General features: G+C 41.0%; 1 protein-coding gene across 2 annotated transcripts; it reads right to left on the reverse strand.

The window, feature by feature from the left end:
• Positions 1-230: 230 nt before the first annotated feature.
• Positions 231-22677, reverse strand: pip4k2ab (phosphatidylinositol-5-phosphate 4-kinase, type II, alpha b). 2 transcript variants are annotated; one of them, XM_058372754.1, is made up of 11 exons: positions 21699-22675; positions 12377-12474; positions 11286-11382; positions 10366-10518; positions 7777-7923; positions 7614-7652; positions 6007-6105; positions 4057-4170; positions 3677-3929; positions 3498-3601; positions 231-3291 (listed from the first exon to the last, which is right to left on the reverse strand). In XM_058372754.1, exons 1-11 carry the CDS (start codon positions 21840-21842, stop codon positions 3211-3213), a joined length of 1329 nt encoding a protein of 442 aa, XP_058228737.1. In that variant the 5' UTR covers positions 21843-22675; the 3' UTR covers positions 231-3210. The 2 variants fall into 2 exon arrangements, with proteins under 2 accessions (XP_058228737.1, XP_058228738.1); XM_058372755.1 differs by lacking the exon at positions 6007-6105 and having other exon boundaries at positions 21699-22677.
• Positions 22678-23145: the final 468 nt, after the last annotated feature.

Consider the following 23145-nt stretch of genomic DNA (forward strand, 5'->3'; position numbering starts at 1 on the left):
TTTTTCTTGGATGTTGCTCAACATTAAATGCAACTATAGATGGATATAAAGTTCCTTCGTTCTTTAAACTCATTCAGGAATCAGAATAAAACACTTCAAGGTGTTAAAGGAGTGCTTCAGCATGGTAACATTAAACTGATTATTTTCCAGTTCCAGCACTCCTTCAGTTGTTTTCTCGAACAGTGCCGAGGCTCACGGTGCATTATGTAGTATTAAATCAGACAACCAGGTTGAGTAAAGCATCATTTTATTAAGCGATGCTGATGTTCGAGTGTCTGAACACATACATGGGAAAAAAACTGCACACAGTCATGACAGGATTAACGACAGCGATGACGAGCAGGCAGACGGCTGGTCGTGTCGTAGCGTGTGTCTTTCACAGCGTTCTCTTAAAGGGTTTTGTCCTTTTCTCCTTTCTTCATCCACACTGGAAGCATTTCCATATCTTTCCTTTGACACTCGTTACGACACAAAGTGCAACTGGTCATTTTCAGGAGAGGTTTTTGCATTGGAAAAACACATGAGGGGGAAGAGATATATCTTTGTACAGTAGTGTGTGTGTGTGTGTGTGTGTGTGTGTGAGGCTGAAATGTCATGAACAGACATCAGGCAAACGGAGTACGGTCCACGCAGAGGTCTGTAACTTTCAGGGTTAAAAAGTTCTGCCTTAAAAATTCACACGGCATGGCTTATAGTCTTTCGTTTGTAGCTAGGAAATCAGATCCACTGACATTAATACACAAGACCAGCACTGTACTGTGAATACCTTTTTCGAAAAATCTCTTTCAAAAGCTGCACAAGAAACATCGCACTTCAAATATATCAAACACTGAGACACAACTGCTGGATTAACTCTGGAGTCGTCCGGAGCGACGTTCAGTCATTAGATATCTTATACTAATATATTTACACGTCACGGGAAGAGCAAAAGCGCCGCAGGATTCGCCCTGATCACCTGTCCCGTTGTAGAAAAGGACGTCTGCAAACTTCTCTTTAAAAACAAACGAACGAACGAACGAACGGACGGACGATACAAAATTAAATGATCCCGAGTTAAAAAAAGGCACACTCTTGCACAGTGTAAATCGATGATGGCGAGATATACGGGCAGATGGTCTGAGTGCCAGGACGATATTCTGGAGGAAAGAAAACATACAGCTAGAACTACATGGTTATATAATACTAACGTTCAGAGTTACAGGCTTGAGAGGAGAGAGAAAAACACACAGACGGCAAGACGCAGAGCTGTAAGAATCATAAGAATCATTCTCCTGGGTTTAGCTTAGTTAGCTGAAAAGTTAAGCAAAAAACAACGATTATAAGAACATTCCTAGTGGAAGAACGGTCCATTTTAAACCTGCACAAATGCATTGCTGCAAAAAAAAAAAGAAGAAGAAGAAGAAAAAGGGACACAAAACTTTCTCCAAGAATAAAAACATTAGAATGTGCTAATAATAATAATAATAATAATAATAATAATAATAATAATAATCTCTATTCCTTCTATAATCTAATTCAATCTAAATTGAAACACAGCTTCAAGGAAAAATCCACCCTGAATACGTTGCATATTAATCTGCACATCTGGATTTATTCTCAACATTTATGTTGTATAGTTTCCTACATTACCCACAATGCTGTGCTGAAAGCTGTCCAGTGTGATTCAGCCCTCTATAGACAGCAATGCGGCGACACTTTAATCCTTTAGCCTGTCCAGACCTTTCACCAGTACTGCCGTCGCCTCGTCATCTCACAGCTCGCCGATTAGCTGAGCCTGGTTTCTGCTGGGACTTTTTTAGTCTGCGGTAAAGTCTTTGCTTCCTCTATATATATATATATATATATATATATGATGTTGGAAGAATAATGTATTTGTTTTGGCAACTCTGTATTCAAGAGCTATCTCTGAAGGCATCGGCTAACTAATTAGCCCCAGAATCGCTAAACACGTCACAAATATTTCAGAATAAACCTATTCATCTTATCCTTCAGGGTGGAGTTTCCCTCTAAGATCTCACTACAGTCTCACTACTATTGCATAACCCTCGTGTCAGTGGTAAAATTGGCATGACTTGCATAAATATTTTGGTGCAGTAGATCAGCGGTTCTGGAATCCAGCCGTCGAGTCTTCTCCTCCTGATCTGACCGAGTAAGAGGTTTAAGATTGACTGTGTGGCTGGATCGTACTCCGAACCCCCGCTGTAGATCACGTGCAAACGACTTTTATAGGTCTTCTACTTATAAGCTTCTCTAGAATAAACTCTGCTGCCGGCTGTGAATCTAAATAGACTACAAAATCTCATTATTTCTCTGTCTAAAGGGAAAGGGCACAAGTGCTTAGGGGAAGATTAAAAACAATCCAGAATGGATTTATAATTTCAAATGCAGTTAGATCAATCTGTAGATACTAAGGACCAGCGTTTGCAGCGACAGGTAATCATTTGTGCTGTCAGTGTGAGATCCCTGACTGAAAACCCTCGTCAGGCTGCTTTCACACTCGTCGTGCAACATTTCGCATGTAAGCCTACGGGACACGGTTGCGGAGTGAATATCAGGAGATTTACGACATGCTGACTAGCAAATGTTTCTCTGCCAAACGTCGCAGTGTAAAAAAACAACATCAGTGTCCACTTTTGTGATGTCCAGCAGTACGTGATGACACGCCTCAATTTATCTCTTGTTTTTTTGCCTCCATAGCTACAGCGAAGGCAAACAACCTCCTCATCGCAGAGTTTTCGTGTCATCTGCATTGCGAAGAATAATAAATCTAATCCAGCGAGCAAGATAGAGGACACTAGTTAGGAGCGTTGTCATGGTTACAGGGCGACTAAAGTGTAAAAGCAGCCTTGGTCTAAAACAATGCCTTCCCCAGGCTTAGAAAAGTGGCCTTGTCTTCTTGCAGTAAACAAAGACGGAATAAGAGTAAAAAGCAGCTTTGAGGTTTCCACATGAACACACAATGACATCACTCAACATCCCAATCAACGATATCTAATACAGATATACAGCACAGTATAACGCACAGCTATATGTTTGTCCATCCACAGCCATAAACCTATTTATTAAAGTATTCATTTAAAAAATAAACAAAAAAAAACAAAAAACAACTGTAAACAGACAGCTCTAGTAAATGTTCACGGATCCCATTAAAAGCCTTTCTGTAGGTTGGAGGCCTGAACTCAGGGTCTTGATACTGACCTCAGGCAACGGTTAGGACAGAATGGTGGTGATGAAGTCGTACAACCTTTTGGAATATTGCTCCGGATTAACCGTGGAGATTTCGGCTCCAGCCTGAAGCCAAGAGGAAAAACGTTAGAAACAGAAAATCCACATCACATTGGTCAAATTTGGTCACCTGCCAATTCACACTAATTCACGCTTTTGTTTTTAGGTCAGAAGTTTACATTATAAACAGCATTAAAGTACTGTTTCATTTCACTGAACGATTCAGCATTCATGAATTTAAAACTTGTAAGCCTGTTAATGAAATCTTTTACCCCGTGCTTCACTGTCTTAGCCGCATGTGCTGCTTTCTTCTTAGCGTCGTATGGCGTTAGGATGTCGATTACTGCCATGAAGTACACCTCTCTTTTTGGGGCATCTGAGAGGAAGTATGAATATATTTCTCTCAGGTATACTAAACATCACAGCATTAAAAAAATGTTAACACACTCACTCTCGTGACTGCGTATGGCGTAGACGTCCACGCTGGGATCGAACTCTCCCGGCCCCAGTGGCTTGTTGCTGTCGAGTGTGTTGCTGGGACTCTCGGGTGGTGACCCGGTCACTCCTCCATCGCTCTCGGCTCCCTCCTCCTCTCCTCCTTCGTTCTCTTCGATCTCCTCCTCCGGCTGTTCCTGCTCTCCACGCTCCACATCGTGGAGTCCAACAAGCAGGCTGTAGTCCATTAGCTTCAGCTGGGCTAGAAACTGCGTCAACACACACACACACACACACACAACTTCGTTCAGCAATGAGTGACCAAGAAGAAAAATTTAAGAGAAACAAATCACAGTTATGTTTCGGTACTAATGTTTTATTTAACGACTCACAAACCTCCACATCGTTCTTTAGCTTCTCCAGGAACATCTTCTTGTTCTCATCATCTATATAGATCTTCTGTCCATCGTTGATGAAGTCGTTGTCTTTGTACGTTGGGAGCTCCTTAGTCTGAAGTTCACATTGCAGGGGGAAAAGGTATAAATCTTTAGGCAATGCCAGTAAACAACTGACTTTAGAGTAAGAGTGTGTGTTTCAGGTGGATAATATTCCTCTTCTACATTGTCAGTGAACATATTTTGCATAAAGTCACCCTGAAACTTGTTTGGAAGAGCACAAAAACGACAGGAAAACAGCTCAGAAGGGCCTAGAAATCCAGATTCGATGAATATGCAAATTAGAAATGCTCTCAATTTGCATACTGGAAGATCATGGGCTTGAATATTTTATGATGCAACAGCATTTCCTTGTCATGTCTTTCTGTAATAATGCTAACTTTCTCAGTGAAATGCTCAGCTTTATTTAAAAGAACGCAACAACAACTTTCATACTGAGACTGTCTACACAATGAAGATTAAATCCTTGGAAAAGGTTTTCTTATAAAATAAAAATGATATGAGCCCTGAAACCTCGCAACACTGAGCTGTATTAAAAACAGGCACTATTAAGCTTCAGGTAGGCGTTTCTGAGCACTGCTTTTGCACTTGCCGTCACACACATTACTGCCAGTTAAAGTGTCATTCACAATGTCTCTTTTGTTTTATCCCCAGTTTTAGAATAAATGAAAACCTTCAGGATAGGAACACAAATTCAACACTTTGCACAGACTTTAGAGAGAAAATAAAACATTTAAAATAGAATTTTTCTCACAGAGGATCCATTAGACAAAGAAGTCAGTCTGTAGATATTATGAAAAGCACAAAACAAAGTGGACAGGTGAAGACAGTGAGTTCACAGACGTGACATGATATGAAAGATTCAGTACAATAACTGAATAACAGACACACTGGAATCCTGAATATTCCAGGGATTTTTTTCCCTTCGTATAATAAACAAGTTACGAATTAAGCAAGGAATAAAAACACGTGTGGCTGTGCAATAATAAGAAAATAATCAACAACATGATGACGACGATGATGATGATGATGGAGTTACTCTTACCACCTGAAAGCTGATTAATTTTCCATAACAGCACATCCTGTAGTGTTTTATTCTCTTTTATACCACAGCGCTTTGCCAAAATTACAACTTTACATCATCTTTTATCCATTTATATCAACATTTTAATGTTGTGGAACTGCTGTTTTAACCAATCATCCCTTAAACAGGGATGATTGGTTTATGTGACAAACTGCATTTATTTATGTGACAAACTGCATTTTCTTTTTCTTTAAGAGAGAAAAAAAAAAAAGAGAATGGCTTCTTATTTTTTCTCTCTTAAAGAAAAAGAAAAGGCAGTTTGTCACATAAATAAAACAGGTCAGGTTCCTCTGCCCTGAAGTCGTTTTCCATAAACGTTAAACATTTTTCGATATTAAATAACATTTTTATTTTGTAAAAATGCCCTTTTTAACGTACTGTATGCTTCAGCTGCACTACTGTCAAAGCTTAATTATAGAAAAATAAATCTTCTAATCAATCAGATCTGCAAATTCAATCTAAACACCCAGCAGGACCTGATTCTTGGTCACAGAATTGTCTGAAACATTTCAATTCTCATAAGAGCAAGGTCCAGCTTTGTTTGTTTTAAAAAAGCTACACTAAAGTGCCCCTTTAATTATATACTTTAACTAACTGGCTCTAGCCTGATGATTCTTTTCCTCTGCTTAAGGGAGGTGGTAATTATAGCCCCATAAACACACTACAGCTGGTCTGATGTTCTGTTGTAGACACTGTGGAAGAAAGCATGACATAAAGTCCTGGACGTGATTCTGAGCCTGCGCTCTCTCGGGGGATCCGATCAGGACAGGGCGTATGTGTGTGACGTCTTTGCGGGTGTGTCCTTACGTGTCTGATGGCGCAGTAAAAGCGTGTAGCGATCCGAATAGTTTGGAGCTTTTGGCTCATGCGAGATTTGGCTGGAGCTCCATCTTCAGGTGGGCGTGGCTGTTGGAGAAGAAAGGTGACAGGCATGCAGCTTCACTCATGAGCGCATTTAATACATCTATCAGCCTGGCTGGCTTTAAAATAAAATTAGTCGCTTAATAAATTTTAAGGAAATGGTGGGTTTTACAGCTAGTTATAAATATATAAAAGAAAAATGGGTACAAATTATACATAGAGTACATGCATTAATCAGGGAAAAAAAATGTTGTTCACAATGTTTAGAAAATAATGGTTCAGAGAGTGGCAATGATTTCGAGAGAAATTCTTACTTAATAACACATTTACAGACATAACAAATTTACAGAAATAGTTCATATTCGTATGCGCAAAAGAGCACCACATCCGTCTGGAAGTACATGCCAACAGGGGGTACATGCACAACGAGGCAGAGAACAAAGATACACATGCAAATTATTCACATGCCTTCATTTATGCATTATGCATGAGACGTCACAAAGCCAGCGGCCCCTTTGCTGGATCCCTACTTCACCGGATTCATAGTATTTTAGAGCCGATACATTTACTTTGGTATGGGCTTACAATCTGGGAAAAACATGATTTATCCATAAATGTCAAGCTCGACAAATGATTTGGGCATGTGTACATTGGTGTTCTGGCCAAGGCTAGGAACAATAGGTTCGAAATGATCAGCCATGTTTGTGTACTTGAGCACATATATATACGACACAATAAAAAGATTATGGTCAAAATATTTGTGGAGCTCATTATTTATACAGTAATTTCCCCAATAATTGCTTATAATAATAATAATAACAACAACAACAATAATAATAACTATTATTATTTATTATTATTATTAATAATAATTATAATTATAATAATAATAATAACAACAATAATAATAATAATTTATTATTATTCATTATAATTGTTATAATAATAATAATAATAATAATACCGTTATTTAACTTAAATATCTTGATCACAGAATATCATTTCAATAAGATAATTAAACACTCGCAATTATTAACCATTATTTTCCTTTTCCTTTTTTTTTTTTTTAAAGAGCTCAGCTTCATGCGTTTTAGAAAGTACGACATGCCACTATGCACCATAAAGTTCACATTTTCACAGTCAGGCAAGAGGAGGGATAAAACAAAAGAAATCATTAAGACACTCAACCAAGATGCGGCACAAATTCAGTGCCGTTGAAGAGGAAGGCAAACGTTTCTTTTCTCCTTCGGGCGTTATTTACGTTATTTATTTTATTATGAATTTTTTTTTTTATTATGAAAGTTTTATATGGATTTTTATACATGATTAACAAAGAAACGTGAAGCCAATGAAACATTCCAAACACAGCCACCTCGGATTCCTCACACCAGTAACAAACATACATGCAATGTACTGAACGTGCAAGTGCATGCTTATTTCACGGCAGTCGTATGAGTAATTTCACACGTTTGATGTCTGCGTTAAGCATCAGAATTATCTCTGAGAAAAAAAAAAATATCCTAAAGATTCTGATGTAATAAAAGTGACGCTACCTTTTCTTTGTCGCTAGCCTCTCTGGACACTGTGGACCCCTGAGAAATGTATTAAAAAATCATTTACTTTAGTTATCAAGCATCATATACCTGGCTGTTATTATGTGTAAATATATCGTCTAATCCTCAAAACTAAGACAACAAAAATGAAGTCTTAACTCACTTTCAGGTCGTATTTTTTGTGCACAGGTAGACGGGGACTGAACACGTTGCGCGTGACGATCATGTATGTCTCGTCTCCGTCCACCGTGAGGCGGTACATGCCCAGGAACTGAGGCAGGAGCGTGTTGCCATGGCACTCCACTATATACTGCAAACAGAAAAAACACATACAAATGAGGCTCCAGCTCACCAGAGTTCACCGAAAGGGTGACTCAGCTGCTTCACAATGACAGCCTTGTTCCAATCATAGCTCCTACACACTTCTCTTATACACTTGGCTGCAGGCTTTCAGACTGCTGGACATGGCAATGTTTAATGTTCCTGTCCATTTTCTGGCAATGTTTAATGGCCATGTTCTGTTTTTTAGCTTTGGAAAACGGCAATATCCATAAACTTTAAGTATGTGTGTTTTACGGATTACCTTTTATTCTGATAAACACTTAAACAAGCTCCAAATCAACACAGTATTTTATAAAAGAATTTTTTACCATAATATCCTAACTACTATATATACACCGATCAGGCATAACATTATGACCACTGAGAGGTGCCGTGAATAAGACCTGTTAGTGGGTGGGGTATATTAGACAGCAAGTCAACATTTTGTCCTCAAAGTTGATGTGTTAGAAGCAGGAAAAATGGACAAGCGTAAGGATTTGAGCGAGTTTGACGAAGGGACAAATTGTGATGGCGGATAGACCACTGGATCAGAGCATCTCCAAAACTGCAGCTCTTGTGGGGTGTTCCCGGTCTGCAGTGGTCAGTATCTATCACAGGGTCATGGGCGGCCAAGACTCATTGATGCACATAGGGAGTGAAGGCTGGCCCGTGTGATCCGATCCAACAAGGTTAATGCTGGTTCTGACAGAAAGGTGTCAGAATACACAGTGCATCGCAGATTGTTGCGTATGGGGCTGCATAGCCGCAGATCAGTCAGGATGCCCATGCTGACCCCTTGCTGTATGAAACTCTATTCCCTGAGGGCTGTGGCCTCTTTCAGCAGGATAATTTGCCGTGCCACAAAGCAGAAATGGTTCAGGAGTCTGAGGTGTTGACATGGCCTCCAAATTCCCCAGATCTCAGTCCAGTCTAGTATCTGTGGGATGTGCTGAACAAACAAGTCCAATCCATGGAGGCCCCACCTCGCAACTTACAGGACTTAAAGGATCTGCTGTTAACATCTTGCTGCCAGATACCACAGCACACCATCAGGGATCTAGTGGAGTCCATGCCATGATGGGTCAGGACTGTTTTGGCAGCAAAAGGGGGACCAACTCAATATTAGGCAGGTGGTCATAATGTTATGGCTGTGATTAACAGCAGAAGGATGTTTTATTTTTTGTTGCCACCAGGGAGCGCTAGTATGTATATTTCACCAGGAAACTTTTGAAACTAAGGTAAGATTAATAATCGGACCAGAGGGACCACACTACAAGGATCACACTGTTTTCTTCTCCTAAAAATACTATATAGTAAAGGCACTGAGGATATTGAGAAAGGCACCTTTGATGCTACAACCTGTATTTCTGAGTGTCAGCTAATATGCATAAAAGGTTGGAACAAAACATCTAATCAACTTAATGGTATGTCAGTAGAGAGAGAGAGAGAGAGAGAGAGATTACATTTAAAAACAAAGAAAAAGAGAGAGAAAGGAGTGACAAAAGGTGAGAAGAGTAAATGAGCAAAGCAAGAAAAGAGAAAAAATTAAAGAGGGAGACCAACAGAGGAAAAATAACGAGATAGAGAGAGAAAGAGCAAGAGACAGACAAACACAGGGAAGGGGTGGAAAGGAGAAAAAAAGAAAGAATGAAAGAAAGAGATAGAGAGAGGGAAGAAGGAATGGAGACAGAAAGAAGGAGAGCGAGAAGGAGACAGAGGGAAAGAAAAAGAAAGAAGAGAAGAGAAGAGAAGAGAAGAGAAGAGAAGAGAAGAGAAGAGAAGAGAAGAGAAGAGAAGAGAAGAGAAGAGAAGAGAAGAGAAGAGAAGAGAAGAGAAGAGAAGAGAAGAGAAGAGAAGAAAGGAGAGGAGATGAGAGGGGAAGACAGGAGAAGAGAACAGAAGAGAGGAGAGGAGAGAAGAGAAGAGAAGAGAAGAGAAGAGAAGAGAACAGAAGAGAAGAGAACAGAAGGGAGGAGAGGAGAGGAGAGGAGAGGAGAGGAGAGGAGAGGAGAGAGGAGAAGACAGGAGAAGAGAACAGAAGGGAGGAGAGGAGAGAAGAGAAGAGAAGAGAAGAGAAGAGAAGAGAAGAGAAGAGAAGAGAAGAGAACAGAAGGGAGGAGAGAAGAGAAGAGAAGAGAGGAGAAGAGAGGAGAAGAGAACAGAAGGGAGGAGAGAAGAGAAGAGAAGAGAAGAGAAGAGAAGAGAAGAGAAGAGAAGAGAAGAGAAGACAGGAGAAGAGAACAGAAGGGAGGAGAGGAAAGGAGAGGAGAGGAGAGGAGAGGAGAGGAGAGGAGAGGAGAGAAGTTATTAAATTAATGGTAAGTCAATATTATGATAATAAAAATCATTTTCAAAATAAATATTAAGCTCGACCATTATCCATGATAATAAGGCAATGTTTACAAAGTGTCTAAGGAGGATGTCCTTTCACCTGATGATACTTCTTCAGGATGTTGTGCATCTCAGCCACATCTTCACTGGTGATAATCTTGATGACGTACTTCTTGTTGTAAGAGGTGTGAAAGCGTGCGCCGCTGCGTCCCTGGGCGTCGCTCGGTATCGGCGCGCTCCGTGTCAGAGAGTTCTGCGGGAGGACAGGCGTGTTACAGATCGCACTGACATCCATGCACTAGACTCAGATTACAGAAAGCGTCGCTCTTCCTAACGGCGGATAACGGGAAGGAAAAACACCTTTGGTCTGCAACATATTTGCTAAAGGTCTGATTTAATAGCATGCAATTGTTTGTGTAGTTTCTGCTTCTGTTACTGCTGATCAATATTCATATTCATATCACACGAGCTGTAACTATTGATTCGGAAGATGAGTGCACGGTAATATGCCATACTCTTTTACACTGCTGTGAACACTGTTGAAAAAAAAAAAGCTGTAATGGACATTAAATTAAACAGGAAATCTGACCACACGGTTTTTTCCAATTTCTCAGTAAATAAGCAGCAACTGCATGCCATTGGACTGTGATAATGTGTGATGTTTAGACAATCCCGAGACCTTTCATTTCATTGAAATGAGGCAAATGCTGTATTTGTAAACAACCTTTATCTTTCTTCCAGGATAAAGCCTGACATTTTGACTGCTGATGACATCAACACCTTTCTGCTTTGTCCTTTTCTTTCCTGTTGTAATGTTATCTTGGCTAGCACTAACAGCTAAACTGTGTTTTTATATTGTTTCACTTTACTGTTATTTACACCTAATGGAAATATTTTCGAGTGTGTCTTCTATGAATGTATCATCTAATGTGGGAGGACTTTGAACGAATTCATTATCATGCATTAATGGGATAAAATTATTACATAACGAGTGTATTTTTTAAAAATAAATTCAGGCACCTGATACTCCTGATCGTCGATGGAAAACCTCTCCCTCAGATTGCGGAAGACAAGAGGGCAGTACTCTTTAAACTTGAAATGGCTTGGCATATTCTCTCTGTTTATAGAGAGAGAGAGAGAGGGAGAGAGAGGGAGAGAGAGAGAGTGAACGAGAACAAGAACGAGGTAGGGAGAATGAGAAAGAGAAAATAAATGAAAAAAGGAGAAAAAGTGAGAGAGAGAGAGATACAGAGAGAAAGACAGACAGACACAGGGAAGGGGTGGAAAGGAGAAAAGAAAGAAAGGATGAAAGACAGAGATAGAGAGAGGGAAGACAGGATGGAGACAGAGAAAGAAGCAGAGACAAAGTGAGACAGAGGGAAGGAACATAGAAAGAATGGGGTGAGAAGAGAAGAGAAGAGAAGAGAAGAGAAGAGAAGAGAAGAGAAGAGAAATGAAGAGAAGAGAAGAGAAGAGAAGAGAAATGAAGAGAAGAGAAGAGAAATGAAGAGAAGAGAAGAGAAGAGAAGAGAAGAGAAGAGAGGAGAAGAGAAGAGAAATGAAGAGAAGAGAAGAGAAGAGAAATGAAGAGAAGAGAAGAGAAGAGAAATGAAGAGAAGAGAAGAGAACAGAAATGAAAAGTAGAGAAGAGAAGAGAAGAGAAGAGAAGAGAAATGAAGAGAGGAGAAGAGAAGAGAAATGAAGAGAAGAGAAGAGAAGAGAAGAGAGGAGAAGAGAAATGAAGAGAAGAGAAGAGAAGAGAAGAGAAGAGAAGAGAGGAGAAGAGAAGAGAAATGAAGAGAAGAGAAGAGAAGAGAAGAGAAATGAAGAGAAGAGAAGAGAACAGAAATGAAAAGTAGAGAAGAGAAGAGAAGAGAAGAGAAATGAAGAGAGGAGAAGAGAAGAGAAATGAAGAGAAGAGAACAGAAATGAAAAGTAGAGAAGAGAAGAGAAGAGAAGAGAAGAGAAGAGAAGAGAAGAGAAGAGAAGAGAAGAGAAATGAAGAGAGGAGAAGAGAAGAGAAATGAAGAGATTAATCAACACACAAAATGCAAGAAATAACAGGAGCCATAAAGCTGTGATTTTATCAGGCTCTGGATGTCCACTCGTACTTGTTGAAGAGGTGATTGTCCACTTTGATTTTGGAGTTGGCTTTGAAATCATCAGGCATCAGCATGACAGGGATCTGGATGTGACTGAGGTTATTTATCTGGAGACACACAAACAGAAGAGACACAGACGAGAGCTTCAGATACTCAGATAGTCATCGCTTTCACACAGCAAACACGGGGCGCTTTTATCGAACCCTTGTCATCACGGCAGCTTTCTGGAGCTGCTCCCAACAATCCGATCGGACTGACCTCTAATTCACTGAGAACCGTGGTGCACTGGTGGCTCACGGCCAAAACGCCACCTTCCTCCTCTACACTCACTGCTATTCACATGCATCCATTTTCTTTACTTTCCTACGGTTTAAAGGTCTGTATGGGGATGATTCCTGAACACAGACGACTAGCGCAGATGCACTATTTCTATTTCAGGATCCTGTCAGGGGGGCCATATATTGTCTGCCCTTCACTCTGCTTTTTATGACACTCCCTACATCATCTAAACACAAACACACACACACGCACTTTATCAGTATGACGCAGAAGGCTATTTCAGTGCACCTTCCTCTGTGTCTCCATCTGTCCTTACTGCATCAGGGGGTACTGCCTCGTGTCTGTTAGCGAACCTCGTCATTAATCTGTATAGCGGGTAAATGTTTCACACAAGCTGTTGATGAACGTCGAACACAGACGTTTGGACATTATTTTTTGTAGTGCTAGTTAAATTCCTGTGTTTATACTTTCATGCTGGACGGAGAAAGCGAGTAATCTGTAAACTGTTATCCTGCTTCCCCCTTTCACACTCTGCTGCCAGAAAATGTGTCTCATCTAGCAGGCTAAACAGTCTGGAGAGAGAGAGAGAGAGAGAGAGAGAGAGAGAGAGAGAGAGAGACAGAGAGAGAGAGAGAGAAAGAGAAAGAGCGATAGACAGAGACAGAGAGAGAGAGATTTCTCTTAGCCAGCACAGGCCATCAAGTTCATTCCTCTTCATCTTAGAAGAAGGACACACTGTACACGTTTTTCTATAAAAAAACAAAAAGACAAAAATATGTGCCAGTATGTCAGGCCTGAGGGCGAGTTAGCAGCTGTACCCACCTTTAAGCGCGACACAATACTCTCCTAAAAATATCTGCTCCATTTTCCCACAAACAACATTTTATCCCAAGGTGAGCTTCGTCTACCATCTTATATGATAACATCTCAACGGCATGGTAACGGTGATACGTCACTCACAAATATATCCATTCAGCTTCATCACTTACTTCTGTATTGAATGGCACTTCTCAAAAATGACATTATTATTATTATTATTATTATTATTAGGGGGCCAAGCACCATATGTGCATAGACACCATTGGTGTTCACAAACAAAAAGACAAGCTCGCCAAAATACTTAAATTAGCTGACGCTACATGGTTATAATATGACTAGAGAATCTGACAGGAACTTTATTAACAATTCTGATTGACATTACTCACTTATTATCGTGCATCAACACTAAAAGACAGGGAGCGTTAATCGGCTGAAGATCCTTCGCTCTGGCTTGTCACTCTGTTAGAGATCCTAAGCAGTGCTCTGAAACTCTGAACTTTTTTTTTTACCAGGGAGGAATTTAATTCGTACACGTCTCTTCATGTTTACGACTTTGCTATTTATGTTACATTCAAGTTGCACGATTACAGCAACGTAAAAAAAAGAAAAAAAGTGAACAAAGGTGACTAAATGTGTTGACTGCAGGCAAAAACGTGACCTAGCTACACTAGTTTTTGGGACACCCCTCCAAATCATTGAATTCAGGTGTTGTTTTTCAGGTGTTGGGCTCGGCCCCTTAGTTCCAGTGAAAGGAACTCTTAATGCTTCAGCTTCATACCAAGACATTTTGGACAATTTCATGCTCTTTGTGGGAACAGTTTGGGGATGACCCCTTCCTGTTCCAACATGACTGTACACCAGTGTCCTGACCTCAACCCCACAGAACACCTTCAGGATGAATTAGAGCTGATTTAGGCCTTCTCGTCCAACATCAGTGCCTGACCTTACTCTGTATGCAAGTAAAAGATCATGTCCTAAAGAGATTCACCACTAGGGTGTGCTATAATTCACAAATTAATAACATTGCCATTATTGGCATCAAATTAGTACTATACACTGAACAGCCATAACATTATGACCACCTGCCTAATATTGTGTTGGTTCCCCTTTTGCTGCCAAAACAGCCCTGACCCTGTCGAGCATGGACTCCACTAGATCCCTGAAGGTGTGCTGTGGTATCTGGTACCAAGATGTTAGCAGCAGATCCTTTAAGTGGGGCCTCCATGGGCCCCACTTCCCAACTTACAGGACTTAAAGGATACTTTTGATAGATTCTGACCACTGCAGACCAGGAACACCCCGCAAGAGCTGCAGTTTTGGAGATGCTCTGATCCAGTGGTCTATCCGCTATCACAGTTTGGCCCTTGGTCAAACTCGCTCAAATTCTTACGCTTGTCCATTTTTCCTGCTTCTAACACATCAACTTTGAGGACAAAATGTTCACTTGATGCCTAATATATCCCACCCACTAACAGGTGCCATGATGAGGAGATCATCAGAGTTATTCACTTCACCTGTCAGTGGTCATAATGTTTTGCCTGATCAGTGTATCTCCTGTAGTTCCCGATGGTGTCTGTTCTTCCTTCAGCACTAAATAATTATATTAGTAGTAGTAGTAGTTATAGCAAAAAAAAGCTATATTAATTTATCTTTATTAAAATCTTTACTCTGGTCATTGAGCGTGTGTGTGATGTGTCATGAACATTAACATTCAGTCCAACGCCTCTCACTGTCCTACAGAATGCCCTACTGCTCACACGCCACATTTCTCTGAGGAAGTAGTCTTTGTCCTTCCAGGTATTTGCACAACAAGATTTGCTTATTAAAATGGGTCAAAGTCATAAAAACATAAAAAACAATGATATAAAAATATTTAATACACATTAAGAAGCAATCGTGACGCATCGGTGTAATGTGTCGGGAATTATTTCAGTGGGTGATACACTGCCTACTATCAAAACTCCTTGCACATGAAACACATAATCCTTGGTGTGAAACAGGAAGTGGGTCTGTGTAATTATTTTTAAAGTGAATCGTTATGTCATGTAGTGGCTCTAATTCCCCTGATGGGTATACAGGCTTAGAGAGCTTTCGAATGTGTTGGGTGAACTGCTAGCTCACATTTTACATGTAATCTTATTTGAACTGGTTTCAAGGATCGCAGCAGAGCTTCTAGAATTAGAGTTCAGTCTGAGTGACGTGAAGATATTCTTTATTCTCCTGACCAATAAGTTTAGGGGCAAACAAATACGGAGGACGACGAGACGGAGAAAATGAGTCTTAGAGCGAATATTACAAACTTATGATGCATTTCCAGTATTCCAATTTTGTGGTATAACAATAAAGACAGACCTGTCTAATTTTAGACAGCAAGCTATCAGATATTAGACAGGACTGGGATAGAGCGTTGTTGTGAAACCACTCTTACATAATACATAAAAATGGAAAAAAGGAATAGATTTCCAGACGCATGATAGTGTTATCTCTAATGATCATTATTAATTTTTTGTTAGTCAGGTTGTTTATACTCGGCAGAAAGACAGACACTTGACAAAATGTGACAGGAGTGCTCTCTTGGGAATTAACCAATACAATTCTAACTAGCTGCTGGATCAGATCTGGGATACGAGTTCCTCCTTTTTATCTATTCAGATTCCACTTTATACTCCCTTATGCAATCACAGCAATAAAAACACTCCTCTGCGTCAAACTAGGAATGAGAGAGAGAGAGCTTTACTGGCTTTGGAGGGAGGAATAATAATAAAAAGAAAGAAAGGGAATGAGTTATGTGCCAGAAGGAAAAGATTGACAAAGAGCTGAAAAGGCATGAAGTAAGAAGCCAAAGGAAAGGATAGGCCTGGACATAGAGCAGCTTAAAGGAAGCAATGATCAAGGAGGAAGCAATCTAATGGCGTAATTAATACCCACACTAGAGGCAAAGAAGCAAAGCACTAATCAGACAAAAACATGGCCGTGATCAAGCTGTGCAGAAACGTACTGTAATTACAACTAAACCTCAACAGCAGGTTATAAAACCACTGCCTCTCGTCGGGACAGAACTCGGTCATCGGTCTCACTCCTATCTCCCGTTAGACTGCCTTTGTATCCGGAAAGCATAATTAGAAAAGCATCCAAAACAGAACTGCCTGCTGTAGAGTATGGCAGAGATTTATTTTCTCTGCTCTGAAAGGCAGAAGTGGAGTGTAAGCGGTAGTTATGGCTCCAGTCTCCAGGGTCAGGAGAGAGAATTAGTCAGCCATTTCTCCTGGCCATCTCTCCTTCAGTCGCTCTGAGTATGCCAGGTTATTTTTTTAGAGAGAGAGAGAGAGAGAGAGAGAGAGAAAGAGAGAGTGAGAGAAATCCAGACTCAGGAAGGCCAGAGCTGGCACTCTGAACGAGAATCTAATCCCGCTGTTCAAAAACTCCAGCTTCCCCCAGATGAGGACGTGGGTTTGAAAGGCTTGTGAAGTGGATACACACACAAGCCGTCTGCATATGCCCACATTTGTGTCATCTCCGCTAGTCTTTCGTTCAGATGAAGAAACAGCAGCACTATAGCATATATTATTGACTTCGCTTTGACCAAGTACTTATATCTGCACAGTCCATGAATTTCTTACTCAGGCAGAATTTTCATGCTGCAGTCATGTCGATGCTTTTGTTATGGATACCAGACAGGAACATTACTGTAGAACAAGTCACTTGGGGCCATTGTGTTTGTAAAAGGATAATATGGGAAAAAACCTGCTTAATGGTCCCTCTGGCTCATCTTTTAGCAGCAGTGGGGCATACCGGTGGGACGTGGTGTCCGATTTCATCTGTGATGTGCGTTATTGACAGAGTTAAGGATGTAGAGATCACGGCAATTTAACTTGGAGCAATTTAATCTTCTAACATGTATATCTCCATCATCTGTAATCTATAAGTTATGCTCTAAAACATTAAATACAATTATCTAATTGGTCTTAATACTTGGAAAATAAAGACTTTTCCATTCAATCTCTTTCACTGTCAGTATTTACCCCACTGCTGTTATAAGCTGAGAAAGAGAGCAGGTGGGAGGAAAGGTGAGGCGCTGAGCCAAAAATAGAACATTGTTTGATTTAGTTTTGCTCAACAATGCTGGGTTATAGCGGGCGCTGGATAGCCGTCATGTACAACAAAGTACCTAAGCTAGCAATGTCATTTTTTCTACAGAAGCAGAGTAAACGAGTATACACAGATCAGCCATAACATTATGACCACCTGGCTAATATTGTGTTGGTCCCTCTTTTGCTGCCAAAACAATCCTGTGATGCTCACGTGCACAGGGGTCAGCATGGGCACCCTGACTGGTCTGTGGCTATGCAGCTCCATATGCAACAAACTGTGATGCACTGTGTATTCTGACACCTTTCTATCAGAACCCGCATTAACTTCTTCAGCAATTTGAGCAACAGTAGCTGTTGGTTGGATCGGATCACACGGGCCAGCCTTCTCTCCCCACATACATCAGTGAGCCTTTTGCCGCCCATGACCCTGTCGCCGGTTCACCACTGTTCCTTCCTTGGACCACTTTTGATAGATACTGACCACTGCAGACCGGGAACACCCCACAAGAGCTACAGTTTTGGAGATGCTCTGATCCAGTGGTCTAGCCATCACAATTTGGCCCTTGGTCAAACTCGCTCAAATTCTTACGCTTGTCCATTTTTCCTGCTTCTATCACATCAACTCTGAGGACAAAATGTTGACTTGCTGCCTAATATATCCCACCTACTAACAGGTGCCTTGATGAGGAGATCATCAGACTTATTCACTTCACCTGTCAGTGATCAGAATGTTATAACTGCTCTGTGTAACTGATCTTGGTGTAGTTGTGTCCCTGGACTGAGAAACGCAGAAAGGGACGAGAAACATTTGAAGGAACTTGAGTAGATAGACTGTAACAGAGAGAAATGCATTTTCTTTGGTATTTTACAAAAGTAAGATCTGAGGTAAACCTTTACATTTACAGCATTTGCCAGATGCCCTTAGTAATCAAGCAGAAGTTTGGGAGTGTGTATGTTCCCTTTATTTTATTTAATCCATGTGTAATCCATGTCCATAACCAGGTGTAATGGGTACTAAATTTTTGGCGTTCTTTCCAGTCAAATAATTATCTGAGCACATTCACTGCACCTTCTTTAAAGTTGGATATAAATCTGTATCAGCTCTGTGTCACTGACAGGAAGATTAGGGTTTCAGAGAACCTGAACCGTGTCCGAGCACTAACCTCTGTCTGAACTGGTAAGGATTGTGTACTGTGATTGTGTTTATCTAGCTAATGTTATTTCTCATTTCAGATCCATTTTAAGGTGCATGGGATAGAAATGTAAGTTTGAAAAACCATTTGAATAATAAATTGCCTAACATTATTATATGAGAGGCACTAACATCACTTCTGTTTTTCACCTGTAGATATTTTTATTTGAATAGGGGAAAACAAACGTGTGATTTTTAAGAACACTTCTGAACCATTAGTGAGTTTTTTCAGCCACTAAGAGCCTGATCCACACTTTATGCAAAATCTCACTAACGATTGTCAGCGGTGGCATCCTAGATAACAACCTCAGAACCTTTGTGAAAAGCTTCATAGATCATGTAATAGAAACAGTCGCACATCTGCACAGACCTCATAATGCTGGATGGCTACCGGGCATCCTGAAAAGCATTTCATCTCAGGATTAGCACAAAGCTTTCAGACGGAGTCCCAGGGGCCCAATTATCGGTTTGCAGTACACCTGGGAAATATCCTTCTCCTCAATTAAAAAGCAGACAACACATGACTGTACAATGGCAGAAATCAGTAGGTTTCCCTGTAGATATCATAAAACGATCATTTCTTATGTGATCCGATCTCAGACGCATATAGAAACAAGATACATCACGTCTGTCCGAAGAGATTGAGGATGTATGACCTACTGCAGCATGTGGAGGTGGGAAAAGGGGAGTGGTTTAAGGCAGTACAATGCTAAGCCACAATAAACAGTCTTAGTGTCCCCTGTATAAGTCCCTGTGTTTGAACTGTTACTGTAGAAAAAGTAACGTATTACAACAAGCGCATTAATATAAACCTCATCATTCATTCAGACCGTCTGAGCCGTCCTGTTATACAAAAATGAGCCATACTTTCTGACCAATCAGATTTGAGAATTCAACCACGCTATACTACAGGGTGGGGCATAAAGATCTCCCACATTTTGATTGAATATAAAAATCAACCTTTCCTTCAAATCCTCAAGATTTCGAGGACGATGTCGGAAAACCTTTTCCTTTAGGTATCCCCAAAGGAAAAAGTCACAGGGGCTTAAATCTGGTGACCTTGCCGGCCACCCCACGTCTACCCTTAAAGAGGTCAAATGCCCAGGAAACATTTCCCTGAACACTGCAAGCGAACGTTGTGCTGTGTGAGCTGTGGCCCCGTCCTGCTGAAACCATACATGTTCTGTATCCAAGTCGTCCAGTTTAGGGCGCAGAAAGTTCTCCAACATTTCAATATGAAAATGGTAGAGCCTAGCCTACCGAATGAAACCTGTCCCGCCTCTCTACTGCCACTTCAGCCCATACGGCGGCCACTCCAAATGTGGGAGATCTTTATGCCCCACCCAGTATAACAGGAACTTGTCTTGCGGACATCACGTGAGCACCAATATTTGATTTTTAAAGACTTTACAAGAGACCTAGGCTATATATCACGTTACTTTATTATACAATAAACATAAACGGCACTTTAAAAAAAAAATCTATGTAAATAAACAACAAATAAGAATCAAGTAGTCAGACCAAGTCACCAGTCGCTCTCACTAAGGTTGATGCTATTGTTTATGAGTAGCTTTTTTATGTAGCTACGCTATATCGCCAAAAGTTTCCAAATCCAAATTCCAATCTAGTTCTCCTAATCAGTGAGTTCAGGTGTTGTTTTTCAGGGGTTGGACTCGGCCCCTTAGTTCCATTGAAAGGAACTCTTAATGCTTCAGCTTCATACCAAGACATTTTGGACAATTTCATGCTCCCAACTTTGTGGGAACAGTTTGGGGATGACCCCTTCCTGTTCCAACATGACTGCACACCAGTGACCAAAGCAAGGTCCATAAAGACATGGATGAGTGAGTTTGGTGTGGAGGAACTTGACTGGCCTGCACAGAGTCCTGACCTCAACCCCATAGAACACCTTTGGGATGGATTAGAGCGGAGACTGTGAGCCAGGCCTTCTCGTCCAACATCAGTGCCTGACCTCACAAATGCGCTTCTAGAGGAATGGTCAAAAATTCCCATAAACACACTCCTAAACCTTGTGGAAAGCCTTCCCAGAAGAGTTGAAGCTGTTATAGCTGCCAAGTGGGGGGACAACTCCATATTACATTCATGTGCATGTAAACGCAGACGTCCCAAAACTTTTGCTAATATAGTATATTTCAGATTAGGGCTGGCATCTATGTGAAACCTGAAAAAACTCCAGAATCTGGAAATATTGTAACTGCGAAACTAATCCAGTGTGTGGTTGTAATACACCACACTGTTTTCCTACAACAGCACTCCTCATAATTAATCACAATTACTAAGCATTGCTTAACATACACTGATCAGGCATAACATTACGACCACTGACAGGTGAAGTGAATAAGACTGATGATCTCCTCATCATGGCACCTGTTAGTGGGTGGGATATATTAGGCAGCAAGTGAACATTTTGTCCTCAAAGTTGATGTGACGTGAAGCAGGAAAAATGGACAAGCGTAAGGATTTGAACGAGTTTGACCATAAGGGCCAAATTGTGATGGCTAGACCACTGGATCAGAGCATCTCCAAAACTGCAGCTCTTGTGGGGTGTTCCCGGTCTGCAGTGGTCAGTATCTATCACAATGATCCTTTATGTCCTGTAAGTATCCTTACAGGACTTAAAGGATCTTCTGCTAACATCTTAGTGCCAGATACCACAGCACACCTTTAGGGAGTCCGTGCCTCAGGGCTGTTTTGGCAGCAAAACACAATAATGGTCATAATGTTATGCCTGATCGGTGTAGATCTGCAGTAAAAAAGAAAATGTTTCCTATCATTACACACTATCATGCTGACATGTGCTTAATCCCAAATGACTGATAGAGATAGGATGCACCACTGAGGGTGAGTAAATAAGCAATAAACGATGTACTGAGCCATGTTTTAGGGATGAATTTGGGATTAGTCCACAGATTTGAGTGTCCAGGCTTACCGAGTGGTTGACCCCCCACATCAACACGCTGAGAAGAGGATCACTGGAGCGGAAAAGCTTCTTCTTCTGCGGCATGAAGTGTTTTTTCTTCGTTTTGGTTTTGCTGGCGATGGAGGAGACGAGGCTGGTAGCTCCAGAGGCCATGTTTTTTTGTTTTATTTCAGCAAGCAGGCAAGGAAACTGGACGAGAGATAAAAGACTGGCTGAAAGGATGGATGGATGGATGGATGGATGGGTCTGTACTAAACTGACCAACTGTCAAACCCTCGACACCTGAAGCTGCTTCTGAGAGTCAAACGCGTCCCACCGGATGTTAACAAGTACCTATAATTCGTCCTTTCCGCCTGTATTTTCTCTCTCATCCCTCCGTCAAATTCGACTTAATAAATCAATAACGAAATTGTGATAATATCGATTAACACACCGAGCCGGCTGTACTAGCTGTCATTGAAGGGAACGTGAAGGTTATACTACAGCGTTACTACCAAGGCTGAATATGATGAGCACGAGCACTTCTTCACTACCGTAAAAAATCCCCTTAAAAGCTTAAACACGGTCCCGTTTTCACCCATTTAAAATTAATACGCCTAAAGAATCCCCCCCCCAAAAAAGGAGTCCTTTTCCAAATTGAAGAACAAAAAAGATCCTAAATTGGGACAAAACACCCACACGTTTAACCCTTCCTCGGGATAATGCAGAGGTTAGTCGGGGACCGTTAGCGTGCAAACGTCAGCTCGGTGGTCCACGATTTGAATTTTAACGGTCGCTCTCGTGCGCACGCGGCGTCAGAATGGTTCCGAGGAATAAACCGAAGTAGCCCGGTGTCGTGAAGCGGGGAAACCGCATCTCCGCCATCGCCGGTGCCCTGCGCTTTGGGACGCTGCAGCTGGATGAAGGCGCAGCGCATCAGTCCCGCAACCCTCTTTGGCTTCCGGTTAGTCTTACAGTTCACGCCGCGGTATTGGGTTACTGATGTACGCGGTAGGGCAGCCATAAAAAAAAAAAAGAGTCGATTCTCCGAAACACGGCGTTGCGCATAAGGAGTCGACTCCGAACCTTTTCCCGAGTCGGTTCCACGATTGATTCAGCTGAAAGTCAGCAGTTCTGCGTCTCTGCAGATCTTCATGTCCTTCCGACATGTCCAGAAGTTTGAATCCTTGACCACTGCATGTAAAGTGAACTTGTGCACTAGAGGGTCAAGAATCAAGGCCCTTAATTAATTAATTAATTTATTTTTACTGCCATCCATGTTAATATGCACACCCAAAATTATAATGCATACTAAAATGGAGGCTGTTCATTATGAACGCTCAATTTGTAGCATATGTAGATAGTAAATGTGTCTCCAAACCTTGTCTTTTATATTATCATCAATCATAATTAATGCAAAATATGTAGAAAAGAGGGGCATTTGCATAACATTCCATGTTTTATATTAATTAACAAT

The sequence above is a fragment of the Hemibagrus wyckioides genome, linkage group LG20, assembly GCF_019097595.1.
Source record: "Hemibagrus wyckioides isolate EC202008001 linkage group LG20, SWU_Hwy_1.0, whole genome shotgun sequence".
NCBI classification, from domain to species: Eukaryota; Metazoa; Chordata; class Actinopteri; order Siluriformes; family Bagridae; genus Hemibagrus; species Hemibagrus wyckioides.